The sequence below is a fragment of the Lissotriton vulgaris genome, chromosome 12 (assembly GCF_964263255.1).
Source record: "Lissotriton vulgaris chromosome 12, aLisVul1.2, whole genome shotgun sequence".
NCBI lineage: Eukaryota > Metazoa > Chordata > Amphibia > Caudata > Salamandridae > Lissotriton > Lissotriton vulgaris.
The window spans coordinates 8,933,363-8,958,558 of record NC_141700.1 but is presented as its reverse complement, the minus strand read 5'-3'; the positions used below and the strand labels follow the sequence as shown (position 1 = coordinate 8,958,558).

Sequence of the window (25,196 nt, the reverse complement as noted above, 5' to 3'; positions counted from 1 at the left end):
CCGATGTTCTCGAGCATCCTGCCCTCCTTATACAGTGGAGCTGAACAGGGTGCAGAAGAGTTTCTGGTGCGTGGTTGGACAGCCTGCATGAACATGGAATCCGGTCTAGGATGACCCATTAAACAAGCCGGTGAAGTATCCAAAGGCTTGTATTTTTAATCCAGTCGGGGATGACAGAATTGACCGATGCTGGGTTCTTCATAATCTTAAGGCCCTCGTCCCAAATCTGGTTGACAGTGGAAATAGAGCAGACAGATTTTCTGGCAGAGCCCTTGAAATCATACAACAAGCATTTACAATGCAATGGTTTTGCCTTTGTTAAAGTTAGAGCGATTGGCATTGCTCTTGACATTATTTTTATTTATGTTTTTTTTTTAACATAAATAAATGGCATTGTCATTTACAATGCCACTAGCTTTATCTCTCGCAAATGACACACACCAACACCCACAGAGAGCCCCCCCCCCACACACACACCCACACAGAGCCCAGCCACACAAAGCCCCCCACACACACCCACACAGAGCCCCCCCCCCCCCCCACACACACACACACACACACACAGTCAAAATAACGTATTTTTTGGGGGGGTTAGAAATTGGTAGACACCCACCTGACTCGGGTATATTGGCACGTATGCAATAGTAACGGAGAGAGTGTGAGCCAATTCAGAGCCTGCTCAGCCGCGAGGGCACAAGCGTCGGCAAAATCTAGGAATATTATGACTCATGAGCAAGTAAATATAGTGGGGGGCGGGGGGTGTAAATGTAGGGACAATTTGGGGAAGAACATCTCCAGGGACAAAACTGCGGACCTTGGGGGGTGGCCGAGACTTCGCCAATGGCAGCCGGGACTTGGCCGCTACAGGCGACTTGGTCTTCACCGGAGTGCTCTTGGGCTTCACAGGGGTGCTCTGGGTCTTCACAGGGGTGCTCTGGGGCTTCACAGGGGTGCTCGTAATGCACATTAGAAAGTAAGTAAAAGAACAGGGAGGAATAGAAACAGCATGTTTACGAGAAACATGGGGAGAGGAAAAGAATGCAAGAAACCACAGGCGGTAAGATCACCTTCAAAGTGTAAGGCTAAGAGTAAGCAAAACATCTGGATGATGAAGAGAAACAGCAGTAGGAGAATAAGGATAACAGCAGGGTGCGGGGCACGACCACCTTCGAGCAAAGCAAATGAGAGAATAAGCAAACCTTGTGGCTGGGGAAGAGAAACAGGAGGGCTTAGAGAAACACGAGGCGAGCGAGAGAGTAGGAGAAACCACTGGTAAGCATTAGTAAGGCAAATAAAAGAGATCGGGACGAGTAAGAGAAACAAGAAAGGGGGTAAGATCATCTTCGATTTAGAAAGGATAAGCCAAACATCTGGGATGGGAGGAGAAACGGCAGTGTATGTGAGTAAGAGAAACAGTAGGGTTAAGAGAAACACTGGGAAAGTGATAAAGTACGAGAAACAGCAGTGAGCTAAATCACCTTCGAGCAAGGCAAATGAAAGACTAAGGTAAACGTCTAGCTATGGGAGAGTAACAGCAATGCGAGTAAGAGAAACAGCAAGGTTAAGATAAACCCTGGGAGAGTGATAGAGTTCGAGAAACAGCAGGGGGTAAGATCACCTTTGACTAAGGCAAATGAAAGAATAAGGTAAACATCTGGGTAGAGAGAAGAAACTGCAATGTGAGTAAGAGAAACAGCAGGTTTAAGAGAAACATTGGGAGAGTGACATAGTACGAAAAGCAGCAGGACATAAGATTCCCCTTAAAGAAGTAATACAAATGAGAGAATAAGGAAAACATCTGGATGAAGAAGAGAAACAGCAGCAGGAGAGTAACCAAAACCGTGGTGTTGAGAGAAACACAGGGAGGAAAGAGTTTATGAGAAACAGCAGGGGCAAGGGCCAGTTCACGGAGTAAGAGTGTGAGGATAAGGAAAGCATTTAGGAGAGGTATAGAAAGAAACAGTAGTGAGAGAGTAAGAGAAACAGCAGGGGTACCAGAATACTAACACGAGTAAGAGAAAAAGCTCAATGAGTGCTCGGGAATCGGCAAAAAAGAGAGAGTAAGAGCAAGAAAGGTATGTTGGGAGCACAAGAGAAACAGAGCAAAGAGAAATAGTCCTAATATAGTAAGAAAAACATAACAGGATAATGAAAGAAAGCAGAAAAACTATGTATATTGGAAACGGATAGGGAGGTGAATGGGGGTGCAATGCAGGCATCCACATAAAAGGAATCGAAAACAAAACGGTTACTTACCAGTGAGATGAAGGATGTTTCCCGCAGGTCAGTCCTCAGGGTGAAGGGTGACGGCCTTCTGCTCCGTATTGTGGACTCCTGGCTCATCCACTGCTGCCTCTCGCTCAGCTTGTGATCCTGACATCGCCTTTTGCGCCTCAGCCCCGGAGATGCCCGCTTCTGCACGCATCCCTGGTCACATGTCCTGTCCCGGCCGAGATGCACCTTTCCACGGCTGGTCTCTTCTCGGGGTGACGGGGTGTCCCGTTATATCCCCCCGCCTTATGGCCACCTACAGGACACCTATCGAAAGAACGTATATCCGGTATAAGACACGAAAAAAAACGAACTATCTGGGAAACCCAGGTCAGGGACAGTTGTCGCAGGAAGCACGGAGCCGGTGTTTAGGTGGGGTGCTACTGCTGTGTTCACAATCTGACGTGTGTTCACAATCTGACGTGCATGAGAGACCTCAGCGGTTCTGACCTCGGTGATGAAGCTTCGCCTCAGATTTCGCAGTCCGTTCTCAGGACCGTGTTAGCGGGTCATCGGATGTAGAGCGCTGTAGCCCTGTTCATGTGTTTCGCAGTCCGTTCTCAGGACCGTCTTAGCTGGTCGCCGGATGTCGAGCGCTGTAGCCCTGTTCATGTGTTGCAATGCGGGCAGGCAGGGTGCCTACCAGGGGGTGCCGCGGCTCTGCCCATCAGCTCTGTTGCTCGGGGCAGCCTGAGCAGGATTGCTGCTTCGTCCATCAGCTGCCACACATCCTGCCCCGGGCGCTTTCGGAAGGACCCCGTCATTTGGTGAAACAGAGCTGTTCACAAGTTTCTTTCCGTATGGGGGGGGATGTCTACCCTCAGATGATGCTTTCCCATCATGGTGGAAGTTGTACCTGATCGGGGGGTTCAGCAAACTCAGCATCCCAGAACAAAATATCTGTCGACCCCTTTCTGTCTAGCCTCCCCAGGCATCGACCCTCCCCCCAGTGCAGAGCATCTTTAGTGTGAGGACTTTCCCCGGTGGGTTTCCATCCCCAGATAAAGGTCAGGGTCCACTCCCTCGCCAGGTGTGGCCCCGCCCCTCGCCAGGTGCGAGACCCCTCAGTGATTCCCGGGCCCTGGCTCCTCTTGCAGGAACCCCTCCTCGCCAGAGATGCTCCCAGCCTCCATGCACTCGCCGCCGGTCTGTGCAGCCAGCTCGCTGTCAGCAGCAGGAGTGGGGCAGAAGGCGGAGGCAGCCCTAGCAGGGTAGGATGCGTTTAAAGCGGCAGCATGGGCTGCGCAGAGCGAGCCTGCAGAGCGCATCTCCCGGGGTTCCCTCCAGGCCACGGGAGCCCCGCGGGCGCCGCCATACTGCTTGCCGTCTTCCTTCTTGTTGCGGGGAGCGGGCACTTCCGGCCGGCCACGCTAGGATTGGCCGGCCGGCCAGTCACGGGGTTAGGAGAGACGCAGAAGTGCCGGCAATGCCGGACCAGACACGGGGGCGTTCCCGGCGTCGCGTGACGTCGGCAAAAGCCAAAGAATGTCGGGAACGCCCCCGTGTCTGGTCCGGCATTGACGGACAGGCCCCTCGTCCAATGGCAAGGCTCCGTTTACGGAGCCAGCCAATCAACGACGAGGGCCGAACCAAGCCACACTACTGTGATCATCAGGTTTTCGCCTGCGCGAAAAAGCTGCGCAGAAAGCGCAGCTTTCGCCAGGCAAAACCTAAAAAGGAGTCCGTCTGCTTTACTGCGAGAGGCAGTTCAAACCTTTTTGAGCCACGTTCCTGCTGTTTGTGAAAACCTCTAATGTCCTCAGGAGGAGAACTTGCTGGTCAAGATGATGAAGGGACAAAATGTCATCTCATTCTTGACCTGATGCAGTTGGATCCTGAAAATACTCTCCCACCTCAGGTTGGTAATCAGAGTAGCTATCTATGTAGCCATCTCTGATGAGGACAGGCGGTGGTACCGCTCTGTACTCTTGCATGCGAACAAGTACCGGAGTTTTAGGTAAGGGTGTAGCGAAGAGTGGTTCTTTGTGACACAGAGTGAGTGGTAATGTCGTATTTGGTTCTGGGAAACACTTACTGTAATTGCTAAGCATGTGCCTCAAGTCAGTGGCCAAAGAAATATGCACAGAGATGGTATCAATGCTGCAGCCCTGGTGTTCCTCATAAGGCTCCTCATAAGGATAGTGTTCTTGGAACGAGTCATAACGGTGGGACTAAGCCTATTGGCGAGCAGCGAAAGAGTAATCCCCTTACAAGTAGGGGGAAGTGTCTACGTTAGGGTCTTCCTCCTTGTCCGTCTCATGGCACTTCATTGGTAGTTGTGACAAGCTGTAAGCGGTACCAAAAAGTAATTTGTTACCGGATTCTTGTGTCATGGAGTCGAGATGGCAGCAACGAGGAGACTTGACTTGGTGACAAGAGCGTAGACCTTTCCTGCTTTGTCGACGGGCTTGTCAACAACAGTTCAAACGACTAAGTGGGTGTAATCTTCCTAATGGAAATGGCCACCAATGCTGGCAACTACGCTGGGGACTTTAAAGTCCCAGTTGACAAGATGGCTGCCAACAAGGTGCTCATCATCACCACTTTGGTTGACAAAGCGGCGTCAACATTGTTGAAGCCACTAGAAACATCATGACTGGAATGGAGCGTACAGTCGACTATGTTCTCGTGGACGGGTCCATCGGCAATCTGATTTTCAGAGACAGCAACTCCTTAAGAGGAGTGACAGGCACAAAAGAGGTCGAATTTTTCTTTTGAGAGGAAGCAGAGTATGAGTCTGTTGTGACTGATTTTTTAGACCTATAGGTTTTTTCTGTAACCGAGTCATTTTGGGTCCTAATCACAGGAGGTACAGCCCTCATTTGTGCACTTGCGCTAGGGTGAGAACGACTTGGAGCCTAATCCTCATCATCAGAACCAGATTTTGACCTGGATTTATTCTTCTGGAGCCATGGGAGTAACCTGGCTTCCCTGTCTGTTAAGGTTTTAGCAGAAAAGGTTCTACAGCGCTTACATTCCTTGGGCTTGTGTTGAGGATGTAAACAGTAAAGACTAACCATATGGCGATCGTCTGAGAATAGTGTTTATTTTTCCCAAGACCTGCAGGGCCGGAAAAGTCTTTTCTTGGAACCCTCTGACATGATGCCCAAATACTGAAGAAAAACAGTACCTAAAAGGCTGTAGCAGTAGAATGTTCCCTTCCTGAGAGAAGGCAAAGGTTGAAAGTTGACAAACTGAAACAACAAAGCAGAACTCAGGGAGACTCCCTCACACAGGTATGGCGGCTCTGCAGGGGGAAGAGTTTCTTCAGTGTCTGGTCTCTGATTGGCTGAAGTTTGGGACTATAAAAACAATGTAAATTGGTCAATAATGTCAATTGCCTTTCTATGACTATTAACGTGCTGCTTGTTTTAAATACCATGAGACTGTCACCACCACGACAGGGAAGATACAAGCATGTAAATGAAAGATTCAATACTGGAGAAGAGGGTTAGGTTAGCGACTGTAAAACTTCCCAGGCAGATGAGGGTGCTTTAGTTACAATTTCTGGATCTTTATTACCTAGTGGCTCAATTACAACATGCCGTGCATTGGTTTGGCGAAGGGCAGAACCGGGAACGAAGATTGTTGAGTGGTACATGCAAAAGGGTTCCTTTGCCAGAGCTATTGATGCTATGCACAGGGGTTCCGGAGTCCATGCCGTTTGTGGTCAGGCGGGCTTGGGTGAAGGTGGTTGTTGGGTCCTTCGAAGGGCTTCATTTGCCCCAGAGATGTGCATCTGGACCATGCACCCGCTTGCGCTCATTGCTCGGACGAGATCTGTAGACAGACAACGTGCAATAAGCAGATGATAGATTTATCACTTGAGCCGATGCCATAGACTCGTTTGCCTTAAGGACCGGTCAGTTCTTGCGATTTACTAAGATTGCAGCAATGGTTCACTGGATATAACCGTCCTTCGCTGATGCCCCTCAGGAATTTCAGACTCTGGGAACTATGCTGAATATGGCCAGAGGTCAGAAACTGGTCAGGCATGTTTATAGAGCTCTGTGAGAGGATTTCCCTCTGAGCGCCTTGACGCTGCACGACAGCTGACGTGAGATCCTTGGTGGCCCTCTTTCGGCTAAAGAATGGGAGGGTGTACATGAGGGAGTAAAGTGATCCCGCACTCAAATTGTGCCATTGCTACTTGTGCAGTGGTAGCAGGCTATTGTACTTTTATTTATCTTTAAACTGCATACAGTGAAATGTTATCCTTAAATGGCAATAAAACATACAAAAAAAAAAAACTTCGAAAGACAGGGAAGGTACAAGTTTTAGAGCGGTGAGGAAGAGAGAAAGAAGAGAAGGCTGGAAAGATCTGGATTTTAAGATGTACGACCGACTGCTAAAAAACAGAGGTAGGTCAAAGGAGCAAAGTAACAAACGACGTTCTGAAATTCACTCAAGACAAATGTCAAGATAATGGATGAAGATTCAGAGATCGTTAGCGTCTACTTGTTTACTATCTAGACAGAGAATGACGTCCATGCATCGACACACAGACTGATTTTCTTCATCAAAGAGGCACCACCAAAAAATTTGCTGACATTTAACTGCAGGACTAACACTGACACTCCCTCGATGCCAGTGTTTTTTGCCCTGCGGTGATTGCCGTTTTTAGGTCGAGGGACCGTAGGCTTGGCCGTAGGCCAAGCCGGAAGTCCGGAAAATTATTGTTTCTTAGAGTGTCTGCTTTATCCCGCCTCTCTTTTCGTCTCTCCTCCATTGGCTGGCTTCCTAAACGAAGGCCAGCCATTGGAGGAGATAGCCGTCCCCCCCAAAGAAGCTCTGTCTTTTTCGGATTCGGGGGCGTGTTCGTGCTATTCTTTTCACTTTTTAGCCACGCCCCTTTTTAGAACAGCACGAACACACCCCCGAATCCGAAAATGTTTCGAGCTTTGCAGCCGCCATTTTGCTGTTCGTTAAAGATGAGGTAGGTCGCCTGCTCCCGCTGTCCTCGTTCCCGCCCCCTCCCGCTGTTCGCTGCTCCCGCTGTCCTTGTTCCCGCCACCTCCCGCTGTTCGTGGCTCTCGCTGTCCTGGTTCTCCTCCCCTCCCACTGTTAGTGGCTCCCGCTGTCCTCGTTCCCGCCCCCTCCCGCTGTTCGTGTCTGTCCGTGTCCTCTGTAGCTCTGGCTGCCTAGTGAGTTGCCCTGGTGGGGGTGAGGGGGGGGGGCAATAGCAGCTGAAGGGGGAGGCTGAGACCCACACAAAGCACTCCAGGCCGGGGCTCAGGGACGGAAGCCACCATGGACCACTACGACACCCAGACCATCGACTACATGCACCCGGAGGACGACCAGGACCTCCTGCTGGACCCCGCCTGGGAGAAGCAGCAGCGGAAGGTGAGCTCAGGTGGGGGCTGCGGTGTGTGGGGCCAGGGAGTGCACTCACAGCTGGCCTCGCAGACCTCTGCATTTCATCATTGCGCCTCTCGGGTAGGAGTGGGTCTGTTTTCCACGCTGGCTGATTTGTGGCTGGAATCCCTCCTAGGCTGTAGAGGGTCTTTGGTGTGTTGAATTTGATGCAGAATATACTGTTCCCGTTTTTCTCCTCAACGTCCATGACTCTTCCCCAGACCATCTTCTCACACTGCCGCCCCAGTGGGGAGTGACCTCGGGCACTGCTGAGAGAATGAAGCTGAAGCCCACTGCCTTCCGTCACAGGGGCTTGAGAACCTGGCCCTTAGAAGCTCGGTGGAGTGAGCCCACGGACAGCAGCACTGTAGAGCTTTTATTCAGCATACATTGTGGGTGTCCTCATTGGGGACAGCAGTGAACCGTTCTGCTGGGCAGGGCGGGGTCAGTTTGCTCTCTGGAACGTGTAAATCCTTATAACTATCCTTAATAATCCGCCTTCTTCCACTGTGCAATCCACTGAATTAATTGTTTACCCTTTTTTCAAGTCCGGTCATTAATACACTTTGTCACAAAGATGCACTTGTGAGGGAGATATTTTTGCCCCCCAGACAGTATGTACTCAGATTCAGAATGTAATTCCTTACCATGCATTTTATCTTTGGCATTTTGCAGGCCAGTATCTTATGTGAAGCTTCATGCTTTTCCAGTGACATGCAGAGATCAAGCGCGTCTAAGGAACGTTTATTGCACGTGCCAAGATATTGTCACGTACTTAACAGGCGGAACAGTTTAAGAGAGAACATTTTTTAGCCATAGTGCTTAGTGCACAAAAATGTACAGCTCACGTTGGCCCTGTTAAAAAAAAAAAGTACAAGCCTTGAACTTTACTGCTCAGACGGTCTGTGGCACCTTAAACACTGGCAGGAAACCTGTGTACGGCATATTTCTTGGGAGTAAGGCAGATCACATGTTAAATAGAGGACTTATTAACAGGCATTTGAGATATAGCATTGTTCTCCGAGCTGAAGTTGCCCCCCCTCCCCGGTTTCAAAATATGCCGGTTGTGAAAGTACTCAAATTAGTAAACCTATTCTAAATTGTCTGTGTAAGACCATCAGGATCTGTCTGTTTTATATGGTGTTTTTTCAATTTCAAATTGCACTGATGCACAAGCTTTGCATTGCATGCGCATAAATGAATTGAGTATGGTGGTGCGCCTTTCCAAGGCGATAGTCCCATGCCAAGAAGCTGGCACAATTTAACTTGAAGATATTGTCCCATAGCGAGCAGAAATATATGTTCACCTAAATAGACAGTTCTTCTGAGAGGAATATCTACCTTTCAAACCCCACTTGCCTGCAACCGGTATGAAAGCCGCAGACGTTTAGTTACTCATTTAATAAAGTTCAAAGTATATGGTTTGTGCACTCCATTTTTATAAAATCTGTTTTCACCAACAAATCCTTTAAATAATTCTCTGTCTGGAAAGATATTGCATTCCACCCTGTTCTGCACCTTAGGATGGCTGCCAGAACACCATGATGATGATGTGCTAGCCTTTCCTTGGCGCAGTCCACCTGGGAGACATTCTGTGTCTGTAATAAGGAAGAGTGATCACATGGCCTACTCGCTGCCAAATACTAGTATAGGCTGTAGTGGCATTCTCTGTGAGTCACGTATCTTATTACGGTGCCGTTATGTAATGAGCAGTTGAACTGAACAAGCTGCTTGCACTGGAGAGCAAACGCAGCGAAAGACGCCGAACCGTAACCAGAGTTAGAAATGCTAGATGGCATTGTCGGTAAACTACAGTGGGCTCACAAGTGCCAACTCAAGTCACCTTGGAAATCCCAATTCTTGCTTTCCACTAAAAGACTATTTTAAGTGAATCCTGCTAGAAGCAAATACAAGGCCCTGTGACGCAGTCCAGAATGAGACTGTGGCCAAGGTAAGTGTTTAACCTGTGCATGCATGAACACATCATCCACATGCCTGACAAAGCAAGTCCAGCAGAGGCAAAATGTAAGCATGCTTCCAGCAATACCATCTAGCAGTTTCCGATTTGCTCATTTAGATGCTGTTTTGTATGATAGGTGGATTATACACGATATCACAGTAATGGAAGGCGGAGTATGTGATTGGTTTATATAACCCCGCCCTGTGACGCAAAAAATACTCAATGGGGTGGGCCTCCTCACACGTTAAGGATGCGTTTTCAGAGCACTTTCGTTCGGAGTCCGCATTGGTCAAGATATCGGCAGCTTAGGGACCTTCCTCTGATGTGTATTTATTGCACTCATGCCAATAAAAGAGCTTTATCCTTTAATGAGGGCCTGCCCCCTATAAGGAGTGCGGGTAATGCAGTCCATGTGCCATGTAGGGAGGCAGAGGTCCTTCTGTGTGAGTGTTTTTACAAGTTGGTGCACAACAATGAGGACTTGTAAATGTCCATACAGAAGGGTAACTTCTGTAGAGCGCCAGTGAAGTGAATTGACTTTGAATATATGTGCATTGCATTTTTTCACATGTCATTTGCCTTAAACTACGCTGTTTAACACTATGGCTGCTAAGGCAATTCCCCTCCTGTGCTGGAAATTGCAATTTGGCTTTATTCATGACGAGCTCAGATCGTCATGAGCACAGCTCCAGCTGAGCTCGTCAGGAGCATGGAAGGGGTTAAGGAGCCATTGCCCCCACTAACACCCTAAACTTTCCAGAGGACATGGATGTTGTAGGCTATAACTGAATTTCAAAAGAGATTCTTGTCCGCATTGGAAGCACTCTTATCGTCTCCTGGTTGAATAGTGAATACAAATCAAAGCCCTTTGTACCTTACATAAATAGGTATCCATTAGGTTCAACAGTACTTGCAATTACACTCCAGTCGAGGTCATCGGTTTCACATGAAGATTCCACAGAAGGAAAAAAGGCAGAAAGCCCTCCACAGTGGAACAATATTGATCTATCCTCATGGTTACACAAGAATCATGAGGGATTCAGAAGTGAGTTAAAAATGTTCCTTCTTTTTTTTTGAGTGATCCTTTGGCCGCTAGCACACTCATTTCAAGACTCCATTCACCCTCTTGAATCAATATGTTCTACAATAGACATTGTGGCCAGCCTCCCCACAGGAGTCTTGTGGCGCCGCTCCACAGCAGACATCTACTGGCCCTTGTGAGCACTTGCCTGAATGCTGTGTGGATAAAACTGGGGATTGAAGCACATGCAAGGTGATATAAGGCACATTCTAAAACTCTTGGATGATAAACACTGGTTCACCTTTACCACTTCCGTGTGTGGCTCTAGGTGTGTGTCTGTGTGGCTCTAGGTGTGTGTCTGTGTGTGTGTGGCTCTAGGTGTGTGTCTGTGTGTGTGTGTGTGGCTCTGGGTGTGTGTGGCTCTAGGTGTGTGTCTGTGTGTGGCTCTGGGTGTGTGTGTGTGTGGCTCTGGGTGTGTGTGTGTGTGGCTCTGGGTGTGTGTGTGTGTGGCTCTGTGTGTGTGTGTGTGTGTGGCTCTGGGTGTGTGTGTGTGTGGCTCTGGGTGTGTGTGTGTGTGGCTCTGGGTGTGTGTGTGTGTGGCTCTGGGTGTGTGTGTGTGTGGCTCTGGGTGTGTGTGTGTGTGGCTCTGGGGGTGTGTGTGTGTGGCTCTGGGGGTGTGTGTGTGTGTGGCTCTGGGGGTGTGTGTGTGTGTGGCTCTGGGGGTGTGGTGTGTGTGGCTCTGGGGGTGTGGTGTGTGTGGCTCTGGGGGTGTGGTGTGTGTGGCTCTGGGGGTGTGGTGTGTGTGGCTCTGGGGGTGTGGTGTGTGGCTCTGGGGGTGTGTGGCTCTGGTTGTGTGTGTGGCTCTGGGTGTGTGTGGCTCTGGGTGTGTGTGGCTCTGGGTGTGTGTGGCTCTGGGTGTGTGTGGCTCTGGGTGTGTGTGGCTCTGGGTGTGTGTGGCTCTGGGTGTGTGTGGCTCTGGGTGTGTGTGGCTCTGGGTGTGTGTGGCTCTGGGTGTGTGTGGCTCTGGGTGTGTGTGGCTCTGGGTGTGTGTGGCTCTGGGTGTGTGTGGCTCTGGGTGTGTGTGTGGCTCTGGGTGTGTGGGGGGGGCTCTGTGTGTGTGGGGGGGCTCTGTGTGTGTGTGGGGGCTCTCTGTGTGTGGGGGGGCTCTCTGTGTGTGGGGGGGCTCTCTGTGTGTGGGGGGGGCTCTCTGTGTGTGGGGGGGCTCTCTGTGTGTGTGGGGGGCTCTCTGTGTGTGTGGGGGGCTCTCTGTGTGTGTGGGGGGGCTCTGTGTGTGGGGGGGGGCTCTGTGTGTGGGGGGCTCTGTGTGTGTGGGGGGCTCTGTGTGTGTGGGGGGCTCTGTGTGTGTGGGGGGCTCTGTGTGTGTGGGGGGCTCTGTGTGTGTGGGGGGCTCTGTGTGTGTGGGGGGCTCTGTATGTGTGGGGGGCTCGGTATGTGTGTGTTTGAGGGGCTCTGTATGTGTGTGCGAGGGGCTCTGTGTGTGTGTGCGAGGGGCTCTGTGTGTGTGTGCGAGGGGCTCTGTGTGTGTGTGTGGGGGGCTCTGTGTGTGTGGGGGGGGCTCTGTGTGGGGGGGGGCTCTGTGTGGGGGGGGGGCTCTGTGTGGGGGGGGGGGCTCTGTGTGTGTGTGTGTGGTGGGCTCTGTGTGTGTGGGGGGCTCTGTGTGTGTGGTGCCCTGTGTGTGGGGGGCTATGTGTGTGTGTGTGTGTGGGGGGGCTCTGTGTGTGTGGGGCGGGGGGGCTCTGTGTGTGTGTGTGGGGGGGCTCTGTGTGTGTGTGGGGGGGGGCTCTGTGTGTGTGGGGGGGGCTCTGTGTGTGTGGGGGGGGGCTCTGTGTGTGTGTGGGGCTCTGTGTGTGTGGGGCTCTGTGTGTGTGTGTGTGGGGGGCTCTGTGTGTGTGGGGGGGGCTCTGTGTGTGTGTGTGGGGGGGGCTCTGTGTGTGGGGGGGCTCTGTGTGTGTGTGTGTGGGGGGGGCTCTGTGTGTGTGGCTCTGTATGTGTGTGTGGGTGGCTTTGTGTGGGTGGCCCTGTGTGGGTGTAAATGCAATAGGTCATGCATTTGCGAGCTATTAAGCTATTGGTATTGTAAATGACAATGCCATTGATTTAACGATTAAGCTATTGGCAATGTAAATGACAATGCCATTTATGTATGATTTAAAAAAAAAAGAAAAAAAAAGTCACGAGCAATGCCAATAGCTCTACCTTTAATAATGCCGAGACCATTTAACGGGTGGTGCACCTATACCCTCCCCTCCAACCCCAGGGGCCCTAGCTGCCCTGTCCACCTTGACCGTGGGCATTTCCCCACCTACAACTGCAGCAGCACAGTTTAATTAAGCGCTGCAGTGAAGGTAGCAAAATGTACATCGGCAAAATAAACATGGCACAGATTTGTCATTCCCCAAACATCACTGTCGAGGGCACTAGGATACCCTCATGTAATCTGCCTAATGTAAGCTTAGCGGGCTGCATGTTACCTTCATGGTCTCGGGTGAAAGCATGCTTTTTTCCTCTGTGAATGCTGCCAAGCAGTTCTAGGAGTTATTGGAACATTCATGAAAAATTAAGCCTCTGTTAGGTTTCCATCTTACAGAGCTGTGTAAACGAGTTTTTTGGACAAAAGGCATTCTCTGATGCAAATCACATGGAAAAAAACTACATAAAGGTGTTCCATGATCCTCACATGGGCTCATCCTCAGCCAGTCAGGCTCTCAGGGCCCGTCCTTAATCCCTCCGGGCTCCCAGGGGCCGTCCTCAGCCCATCCGGGCATTCAGGGCCGTCATCAGCCCCTCTCAGCCTATCCGGGCTCTCGGGGCCCATCCTCAGCCCAGCCAGGCTCTCAGGGTCCGTTCTCAACCCATCCGGGTTCTCAGGGCCCGTCCTCAACCCATCCGGGCTCTCAGGGCCCGTCCTCAATCCATCCGGGCTCTCAGGGCCCGTTCTCAACCCATCCAGGCACATCCTCAACCCATTTGGGCTCTCAGGGCCCACCCTGGCACATCCTCAACCCATTTGGGCTCTCAGGGCCCACCCTCAACCCATCCGGGCTCTCAGGGCCCGTCCTCAACCCATCCGGGCTCTCAGGGCCCGTCCTCAACCCATCCGGGCTCTCAGGGCCCGTCCTCAACCCATCCGGGCTCTCAGGGCCCGTCCTCAACCCATCCGGGCCCTCAGGGCCCGTCCCCAATCCATCCGGGCTCTCAGGGCCCGTCCTCAATCCATCCGGGCTCTCAGGGCCCGTTTTTAACCCATCCAGGCACATCCTCAACCCATCCGGGCTCTCAGGGCCCACCCTTAACCCATCCGGGCGCTCAGGGCCCCTTCCTCAACCCATCCGGGCTCTCAGGGCCCATCCTCAACCCATCCGGGCTCTCAGGGCCCATCCTCCACCCATCCGGGCTCTCAGGGCCCATCCTCCACCCATCCGGGCTCTCAGGGGCCCATCCTCCACCCATCCGGGCTCTCAGGGGCCCATCCTCCACCCATCCAGGCTTTCAGGGGCCCGTCCTTAACCCATCCAGTCTCTTGGGGCCTGTCTTCAAACCATCCAGTCACTCAGGCTTTCCTCAAACCATCCAGTCTCTCAGGCTTTCCTCAAACCATCCAGTCTCTCAGGGAGTACACAACATCCCTGAGAGACCAAAGGGGAGATACAAACCGTACTCCCATAACTTTCCCTCAGAAAAAACACAAGGTAGCCCAACAAGCTGCTCACAGATAAAGCTCAGCTCCACAGCTGCTACAACAGCAGAACACCTCTGAATCCTTACCCCGTCGCTCCTTCCACTCTGGACTAAAATCATTAACAGCTCACTTCAACAAGGGTCCATTCCCGACTCCCTCAAAGTTGGACAAGTCACACCCTTGCTAAAGAAACCTACAGCCGACCCCTCAGACCTCAACAACTACCGCCCCATCACCAACATTCCGACTCTTGCCAAACTGCTGGAAAAATGCGTACAAATACAATTGTCTAAACACATTACTCAGTTTGATCTTCTCAACTCTCATCAATCAGGCTTCAGACCAAATCACAGTACTGAAACTGCTATGACTCACATAATCGATGACGCCCTCCAAATCCTAGATCATAACGATACCTGCCTCCTAATCCTCCTTGATCTCTCCTCCGCATTTGACACCGTCAAACTTGAGAATTTACTCGACCTATTAAACACAAGAATGGGCCTATCTGGAACTGTGCTCAAATGGTTCACGTCCTTTCTGCATAACAGGTCGCAGAAATTCAAGAGTAACAACTTGATGTCCGCGCCAAGACCTGTATCGCTAGGCGTACCACAAGGATCCTCCCTATCCCCAACTCTGTTCAACCTAGTTATGGAACCTCTCACCTCCTTGCTACAAGAATCCAATGTGCACTTCCACATGTATGCTGATGACACCCAACTTTATCTCAAACTTCAATCACCCAATGACATCACGCTCTTGAATTCAACGATCAGTAGCACCCAATCCTGGTTGGCCGCTAATCATCTCAAACTTAATGCCCTCAAAACAGAGTTCCTTTTGATCTCACCTCCCGCGAAGATCACTACCGCACAAATGTGGCTTAAACACCTAACGGCACTCAATGTTCAACCCACCATCGTGGACTCAGCGAAATCCTTGGGCATAACACTCAACACCAATCTCAGCATGCAGGAACACATCAAAGCAACTAAGGGAGCAAACTTCCAAACCAACACCCTTAGGAAACTTAAACCCTTCCTTCCAGCCAAAGATTTCCAAACTGCGGTACAATCACTTGTCATACCTCGAATAGAATACGGCAGCACCGCCCTCTGCGGTCTCCCCCTAGCTACTACGGCACCCATAAGAGCCTCTCTAAACGCCGCAGCGAGACTTATCACTGGATCAAAAAAACACTCACACATCTCCCCTGACTTCAAATCCCTGAACTGGCTGCCTTTTGAAGCCAGGATACACCTGAAAATTGCTTGTTTGACGCACAAGGCTGTCCACCTTAGCTCACCTAGATACCTCGCTCAGAAGCTGACGATTTCTGGAGGATCCAGAAACACTAGAGGCACAAACAATCTTTTGCTAAAGCCTAAAAGATTCCGCAAAGAAAAAACCTACAAACGCTCTTTCTCAGGAATGGCTCCCAGGATTTGGAACTCACTCCCCCCTGAAATCAGACTCATCCCATCTACCATTCTTTTCAAGAAAGAAGTAAAAGCGATCCTCATGGCTAAATGCACTTGAACCACTACTGGGGATCAACTTCAAAGACTCAGTGCTCATCTGTACTACTTGTTCGAACCCTTTGCTTTTTTGTATGACTTTGAAATTGACTACTTGATTGTTTATGATATCATTTCACTGTACTTTAACACTATAGATGTATCTGTGTATATTCTGCTATTCACCTATGTAAAGCGCTCTGATATCTGCGAAGATCTTGTTCGCGCTATATAAAACTTTCAAAATAAATAAATAAATAAATCTAGATATGTGGTCAAGTGGCTAGAATACAGAGAAAATAAACAGGAGAACCTATCCCAGTCATCAACACAATGTCATTTTACTGCCAGTGTAAAAAACACAGCTTCCTTGCGGTGTGGCAGGGGAAGAGGGGCACAGCTCTAGAAGACTAGGCCCTGTACCAGTATTCAGATGAAGGACTGATTTACTGCATGGAAATCAAACACTGCTTACAATGGGGCCCTCATATATTCACTCTATAGATGATCCTCCTAACACCTACCGAGAGTTACCACCATGACTGGTATGTTGAGGCGTTGTCTTGTGCTCTGGGACAGCCGAAGGAATCCGTACTCCAGTGAATACTCCACAATGTACTCCTCCTGCGGCCACACTGCACCAAATTAGAGAGAAATGAAACTGCATTAGGTCTCAAGAAAATCAAAGTGCATGGAACACAATCTAAGCTCTGATTTGAGGAGTCCCAATGCTGCCAACGTTATTCAAAGTACAGATAAAGCCCACTTACGCACAAGCGTATGTTTCTACAGAGGCATTCCACATTGGTCCAAAATGCAGGAAGAAACCAAAACACAAGGAAAGCTGTGTGCTCGAATATGGAAGAGGCTACAAGAGGGCAACAGAGCATAACCACGGAGGCAAGTGAACTAAGAAAACAAACAAAATAAACTATTCTCAAATGATGGGAACCGAAAGGAAAGAAAGCTTCAACCAAAGACTGGTAGCCCGTAGGACAGCAGGGAGATCAGGAAAAACTAAACGTGTCAGGGGCTAAGAAAAATTGAAATTAACAATTTTCAAGTTTTGCTCCATTAAAAGAACAGCAACTTTGCAAAGATAGAGCACATTGGCTAGAATGCACTGGAGGGCAACTGAGCCGGGGTTTACTTGAAAAACTAGCAGTTAAGGGCAATTGGTGAGTGCCAGCCCGGTTTGGGGCGCGGCCACATGGTGATTATGTGTGCCACTGCAACTTAGCTGAATCCTTACTGACCAGCCTCAAATAGGGCGAAACGTGTCTGGGGTTGCTGTTCAGAGCAGAGCTGGGGAGAAGGGTTCCTATTGGAGCAGGGTTAAGACGGATTTACATATTGCTGGCTGCTGTAGGTGTCTTGATGTATAGTAGAATGAGGATTGGAATGCAGCGGAGAGTAATGGCTACTGACAGTGTTAGTTCAAGCATCCTGCAACCACTACTGCTCTCTTCAGGTCTGGGGGGGCTCAGTTTGGAATGATTCTTTTGATACTTTTTAGTCACCTTCGATCCCTTGCTCGCAGGCACGGGGGTGGCAGTGTCCACTGTGCCAGCACCAAATGAGCACATATGCTTTTTTTTCTAATTGAATAAAAAATCTAGTGTTGTAGAAGGATTCTGTTTTTATCTGGAGATTTCAAGAAAAACCATAACTTGCATAGCAGATTCACATTTTGTATTATACCGTAGGGATAGCTGGATTGAATTTCATCAAACCAAAAAATCTAACAAAAAAATATAATATGTGATTCTCAGATAGACTTCTGAGCCACTGAAATGTGGTGACGTTTCATCTCGCCGTTTGAGATGTGTGGCCAAAGTTTGCTTAAGGAAAAGTACAGAAATGCTACATTTGGAACTCAGAATTATAGCTTTTGACCATTAAGAACCACATGGGAACACTCCTCACTTGGGACACTTCATCCCAGGCATGGTCCAAATTAGTTGAGGTCGGAGCAGGGTGTTAGCCATCAGAAACTAAAAGCTCCTACTCTGAAATATTCTATCCAAGTACGCCTAACGGTACAACATAAGAACACACTGCTAAAGCTTAAGATTAGAATGCAAATGCTACTTACCAGTATGCATCTGTTCTTGGCATGCAAGGCTGCTGACATTCATATCTGTGCATAGATCGCCGCCTAGTGTTGGGTCCGGATGATTGCACATTGTTGTCCTGGAAGAGTCTTCGAAGTATCACGAGATAGGTGGCTCCTCCCCTGGACTACAGTGCGCATGGGCATCGCCTCCATCCCCAGATTGTTTTTAGCCATTGGCAGAGATGGAGTGAAGTATGTGAGTGATGACCATGCTATGAGCATATACATATATACATATGAATGAAATACTGCAGCTGCTACAGGCGCCGGGGAGGAGGGTGGGCGATATGAATGTCAGCAGCCCTACATGCCAAGAACAGATGCATGCTGGTAAGTAGCATTTGCAGTTCGAGGCATGTGGGCTGCTGAATTCATATCTGTGCATAGAATACATAGCAGACCCCTCCATTAGCGGCGGCCGCCCGTGCCAGCTGCAGCAGTCTGAAAAAGTGTTTTGAGAACAGCCTGACCAACAGCTGCCTGCTGTTTGGAATGCACGTCTACACAGTAGTGTTTAGTGAAAGTATGTGTGGTAGACCATGTGGCTGCTCTACAGATATCTTCTAAGGGAATGTTACCTAGGAAAGCCATAGAGGCCCCCAACTTCCTGGTGGAGTGGGCCCTTGGTGGGATAGTGAGAGTGCGCTTAGCTTTAGCGTAACAGATCTGAATGCATTTCACTATCCACCGAGCGATCCCAGCTTTGGAGATAGCGTTCCCCTTGTGATGTGTGGCAAAAGCAACAAAAAGCTGCTTGGTTTTGCGAAAATCTTTTGTCCTGTCTACATAGTACATCAAGGCTCTCTTAACATCAAGGGTGTGGAGCATCCGCTCCGCCAGCGTTTCTGGGTTTTGGAAAAACACCGGCAACTCAATTGTCTGGTTTATGTGGAATTGAGACACTACCTTGGGTAAGAATTTAGGGTTAGTGCAGAGCACCACCCTGTTAGCATGTACTTGGAAGAAAGGTTCTTGGATGGTGAGCGCCTGCAGCTCGCTAACCCTCCGTAGCGATGTAATTGCTACTAAGAACGCAACCTTCCAAGTCAAAAACTGAAGCTCACAAGAGTGCAGTGGCTCGAAGGGAGGACCCATCAGCCTTGTAAGAACCACATTGAGGTTCCATTCTGGAGCTGGTGGGGTCCTTGGTGGAATGACTCTTTTGAGTCCTTCCAGAAAGGCCTTGATAGCAGGGACCTTAAAGAGTGACAGGTGTTGCCAATTCTGGAGGTATGCTGCCATAGCAGACAGGTGAATGCGGATGGAAGAGTACGCCAGATTGCATTGATACAGATGCAACAGGTAACAAATGATGTTTTGAATGGAAGCATCCAGCGGGTCAATATCGTGGTTAACACAGTAGATGACAAACCTCTTCCATTTAGCCGCATAACAAGCTCTCGTAGTGGGCTTCCTTGCTTCCCGAATGATGTCCATGCAATCGGGAGGAAGATTGAGGTAGCCAAACTCTAGGACTTCAGGAGCCAGATCGCCAGGTTGAGCTGTTGCGGATCTGGGTGCTGAATGTCGCCATGGCTCTGCGTCAGAAGGCTGGGAGTGAGATGAAGCCTTTGATGCGGTACCACGGACAGTTCTAGAAACGTGGTGTACCATGGTTGGCGAGCCCACGTCGGAGCAACCAGGATGAGAGTCATCGAGTGCTGCCGGAGCTTGCGTGCCACCAGCGGTATCAGAGGTGCTGGGGGAAAAGCGTACGCAAATCTGCCTGACCAGTTCATCCACATCGCATTGCCCTGTGATTGCGGGTGTGGGAATCTGGCGGCGAAGCTTTGGCATTTTGCGTTCTCCTTTGTGGCGAACAGGTCTATCTCTGGATGACCCCACCTTTGGAAGTACGGTCGGAGTACTGATGGATGTATCTCCCACTCGTGCATTTGATGACTGTGCCTGCTGAGCAGGTCCGCCATCTGGTTGTCTTTGCCCGGGAGATGCTCCGCCATGAGGAAGATGTTCCTCTGAATGGCCCACTTCCACATGCTCTGAGCCAGATGAGACAGCTGCGGAGAGTGTGTGCCTCCCTGCTTCTGAATGTAGTACATGGCCGTCATGTTGTCCGTCCGGATCAACACGACTTTGTTGCACAGATGTACTTTGAACGCCTTTAAGGCCATGAAGATTGCCATCAGTTCCAACACATTGATGTGCATCTTCCTTTGCTGTAGTGTCCAGAGTCCCTGCACTGTGTACTGGAGTACATGCGCTCCCCATCCCTGGAGAGAGGCGTCCGTTGTCAGGATAATCTGTGGCACAGGCTCTTGGAATGGTCGGCCCTTGCAAAGGTTTTGTGGATTCCACCAATGCAGAGAGTTGTATGCCCGACCGCTCACCAACACTAGGTCTGTTAGTTGCCCATGAGCCTGAGTCCACTGACGTGCTAGGCACTCCTGAAGCGGACGCATATGTAGTCTCGCGTGTGGGACAATGGAGATGCAGGAGGCCATCATGCCTATCAACTGCATGAACACCTTCGCTGGAAGTGAGTGCTGAGGTCTGAATCGTTGGATCAGCGTCTGGATACTGGCGATTCTCACTGAACTTGGCTGCGCAGTGGCCGCCAGAGTGTTGATTGTCGCGCCCAGATACTGTCGCACGTGGGCGGGCTGGAGATGGGACTTTGGGTAGTTCAGAGAGAATCCCAGATCGTGCAGGAGATGAATGGTGCGTGACACGTGGTCGACGCACTGCTGTTCTGTCTTTGCTTGAATGAGCCAGTCGTCCAAGTAGGGGTAGACGTGGACGTTTTGGCGACGGAGATGCGCCGCCACAGTCGCTAGGCACTTTGTAAACACCCTCGGCGCCGTGGTGACCCCGAACGGCAGAACCCTGAACTGGTAATGCTGGTCCAGAATCGTGAATCTGAGATACTTCCTGTGGGAAGGATGCAGGGGGATATGAAAATAGGCATCTTTCAGATCCAGCGTAGCCAGGAAGTCCCCTTGCTGAAGCAGGGGAAGCACTTGCTGTAACGTGAGCATATGGAAGTGCTCCGAGAGGATGTACCAGTTTAGGGGCCTGAGGTCCAGGATGGGCCTGAGGGATCCGTCCTTTTTGGGGATCAGAAAATACAGGGAGTAAACCCCTGTTCCCCGCTCTTGCAATGGAACGAGCTCTATCGCCCCTTTTTGCAGCATGACTAGAACTTCTTGCTGCAACAAGGTCAAGTGCTCGCCGGACATAGGACGGCTCCTTGGGGGTATGTTTGGTGGAATGGAAGTAAGTTCCAGACAGTACCCGTACTGGATAAGAGACTTGACCCACCTGTCCGTGGTGATGGATTTCCACGCTGGCAGGAACTGCTGGAGTCTCCCCCCGACCGGTGTTGTATGGTCGGGGGGCAGTGACAAGGCGTCACTGCTTGTTGGCGGTGGCGGACCTGGAGCTGTTGTTTCCACGTCCCCTGCCCTTGACGTTATTGCCTCTGTAACCACCTCTACCCTTGTTGTTGTACGAGGTTTGGGCGTTACTTTTGTAATACTGGGTGGACTGCGATGCCTGACCCCTTGAGGTGCCTCTGGAGGTGGAGCGGCGAAAGGAACCACCCCGAAACTGCTGACTTTGTAGGGCCCCCATAGACTTGGCAGTTTCCGTATCTTTTTTCATTTTTTCCAGTGTGGCATCCACCTCAGGGCCAAACAGGTGGTCAGGATTAACTGTTTGATTCAGTATTGTAGTTTGGATGTCGGGTTTGAACCCTGAAATTCTAAGCCAGGCATGCCGTCTAAGCAACACACTGGTATTGATCGCCCTGGAGGCTGTTTCTGCCACATCCAGTGCACATTTAATGGATGCATTTGTAATGAGCTTTCCTTCCTGAATCAGCATTTCTCCTGCCTCCTTATACTGGTCAGGTAAGTGTTGCAGTATTGCCTCTAAGGTGTCATAATGAGCCCTATCATAGCGTGCAAGTAGGGCTTGTGTGTTAGATATTCTCCAGATATTAGCTGCCTGTGCAGCAATCCGTTTGCCTGAGGCCTCAAAGATCTTGGACTCTTTGTCTGGGGGAGGAGCGTCACCAGTAGTTTGTGAGTTCGCCCTCTTCCGAGCGTTGGAAACAACCAATGAGTCCAATGGCAAGTGTCCCTTGATATATGTTGGATCCGAGGGCGCTGCCTTATATTTCCTGTCGATGCGAGGGTTGACCACACGCGCCCGAGTGGGCTCCTTGAAGACCTCCGTTGCATGTTTAAGCACCCCTTTAAGCATCGGCAGCGTCTTGACAGACTTTTCAGCTACTGAGAAAGTGTCAAATAAGAAGTTCACATCCACGGGGTCCGAGTGCAGCTCGACGTCGTGGTTAGCCGCAGCTCTCTCGATCAGAGCGTTAAAGGCCGCCGAGTCCTCCGTCGGGGACGTTTTGGCCGCAAAAAGTTGCGCGTCTTGGCCCGACTGCGGGTCCTCTGGGTCGCCTCCGGCGGACCAAGGTTCGTGCTCCTCCTCCGGATCCGAGTACGCCGGATAGTTGTACTCGGCGTCTTCCTCGTCCACATCGCCTGCGGCGGAATGCATCGGCGAGTGTCCCAGGGCTTGTGGGGACACAGGTTCCACCAGAGCCGAAGAGTCCGCAGAGTCCCTTTTGTTTTTGAGAGGGATCTTAAAATGTTCCAACGCCGGCTCCGTAGTGATTTTCCTCTTAAGGAGAGACAGTTTCCCGGTGTTGGCGTCGATGGTTACCTCACGACGTTCCTCTTCAGCAAGCGGCTGGAGCCGAAGCTTCGACACCACCAAGGCAGCCTTCGGTGTCAATACCTCCTTCGAGGTTCCGCCCTGTTTCGGCGCGAAGGGCTTCGGCGCCGACTTGGGTGGTAGGGTAAAACGGATAGGCGTTTGCTCCTTCGCAGGCTTAGGCGTGAGCTTAGGCGTTACAGTGTCCTGAGCGGGAACCACACTGTCTTTCCGTATCCGCTGCAGGGATTCCGCTACCTTCTTCGTCAAGGCCGGAGAGGGCTTGACCGGCTCGAGCGACCTCTCGGCATCGAGAGCCTGATCGCCTGCAGGCACTTTCTTCGAGGCCGACGCCCCATGCCTATGCGCGTCGTCGCCCTGACGCTTCTTCGGAGCCGTCTTCGGGTCCACGACCCCTTTCGGAGCCGACGCAGCCGCGTCGGACGACTTCGCCTTCGGCGCCGACCCCGAGTGTTTCGGGTCGGCCATCTTGGCGTGGCTCTTCAAGTCGGCCATCTTGAATTTCTTGGAAGTTGACGCCTCCAGAACCTTCTGCGCCAGCGTAACTTTCACTTTCGGTTTCGCATCCGAGGGTGCGTGGCCAGACGGCTTCACTTTCGTTTTCTTCAACGTTAGTGGCTTCTCATAAATGTCCATGACCGGGCCCGGAGGCGGGGACGTAGGACTCATTAGTAGATCTTGGGTAAGGCCCGAAGGCGATCCCTCGACCTGGGCCGTATGAAGGGGAATAACCCCTGAGTCTGATTGGGGATGCTCCTCCTCTGAGCTATCCCCCACAGTGGCAAAAGCCAGATCGCCGTCCCCTACCTCGTCGGCGACTTCGTCAAAGTTCTCCTCACCCGCGTCGTAGGTCTCCTCCTCGGACGCGGGACTAGAGTCCGAACCTTGCACATCGTCTTCGCCTTCGACAGATTCCTGGAATATGTCGTCTGGTGGGGGCGCCGCAGTAGCCGATAAATTAGCCTGGAGCCTATTGGCCCGGCGAATCTTCAGAGTCTTCTTGCACCGGAATTTCGAACACGCCATGCAGCTGTCTTCGTCGTGATCCGGTGACAAGCATGTATTGCACACAGGGTGCACGTCGAGGTGTGAATATTTGGAGTTACAAACCGGGCACTTCTTAAACGGTGTTCGCTCCATAGCAGAAGTGTAGTGTAGGCCCGTCCGCGCCGAAAGCACGTGGAAGGGCAGCAAGAGATCGGAGCTGAGAGTCAGACAAGAAACCTGTACGCAACTATACCGACGCTCAGCCTAAAGACCTTTTGGTCTCGAGTAGAAGTAGAACAACTATCTGTTCCGACAGAGGGAACCGAAACACATCCGAACCCAATGGCGGAAAAAAACAATCTGGGGATGGAGGCGATGCCCATGCGCACTGTAGTCCAGGGGAGGAGCCACCTATCTCGTGATACTTCGAAGACTCTTCCAGGACAACAATGTGCAATCATCCGGACCCAACACTAGGCGGCGATCTATGCACAGATTTGAATTCAGCAGCCCACATGCCTCGAACTTGGAAATATTTCTTGAGTGGTTGTTGGGCGGGGGGGGGGGGGTCGAAAAGGGGGTTAAGACCACAGAAATTATAAAAAAGAAAAAAACACAAGCACTTGAAGGATACAATGCAAATGAAGACAGAGGAATGGCAAAAAGGAATTGTATTTCAAGAAGGGAATAACAAAAGACTGTGGCAGTAATGCTCACCTTAGGATGGAATATAAGACACCCCAAACTGTCCCGCAGAATTCAGCATAATCTGTTCCCTTGAGATCAAACTATTCTTGAATTGGTGGGTTAAAGTCAAACTAAAATCCTCAAGTGGATCGCCTCTTTCCTTTCAAGACACACACATCAGAATGTCTTCCTTCACCTCCAAACAGAAAGACATTATATGTGGCGCACCCCCTACCATCATCCCTGAGCCCCAGCCTGATCCACGTCTACATGAGCACCTCCCCCCCCCCACCCCACCCCTTGCAGATATCGTCAGATTCCAGGGACTCAACATAATCTCCTATGTAGATGACACTCAACGAATCCCCTTGCTCACCGAGGACCCCTCCAACAACAACTTTGGTAATGCCATGACCAACGTAGCCAATTGGATGAGAAACAGCTGCCTCAAACTTAACTTCAAAAAAACTGAAGTACTTATCTTCGAGAAGAAAACCTCTGCATGGGACCACAGCTGGTGGCCAGCAGACCACGGACGAACACCGATAGACCATGCACGCAACCTTGGCAAAATCCTCAACAGCCAACTGACCATGAAACGACAAATCAATGCAGTTGCCTCCTCCTGCTTCCAAACACCTGCATGCTCCGCAGCATTTTCAGATGGATCACGCTAACACACCAGAAAGACAGTCACACAGACCCTCATCACCAGCCGCCTCGACTATGGCACCGCTCTACGCTGGAATTTCCAGCCAGCTCCTCAAAAGACACCAGACCGTTAAGAACACCGCAGCCACTCCTCCTGGACCATTCCAAATGGAACCCATCACCTCTAACCTCAGAAACCGCCACTGGATTGCCATCCAGAT

General features: G+C 50.6%; 1 protein-coding gene across 2 annotated transcripts in view; it reads right to left on the bottom strand.

Annotated features, from left to right (window-relative positions):
* Window positions 1-25,196, bottom strand: part of TMEM259 (transmembrane protein 259) — a 278,951-nt gene that overhangs the window by 154,048 nt on the left and 99,707 nt on the right. For both annotated transcript variants that reach the window (XM_086946715.1, XM_086946716.1), the window contains exon 4: window positions 16,355-16,465. In XM_086946715.1, coding sequence (XP_086802841.1) covers window positions 16,355-16,465 — 111 coding nt within the window. The remainder of the gene's footprint in view (window positions 1-16,354; window positions 16,466-25,196) is intronic.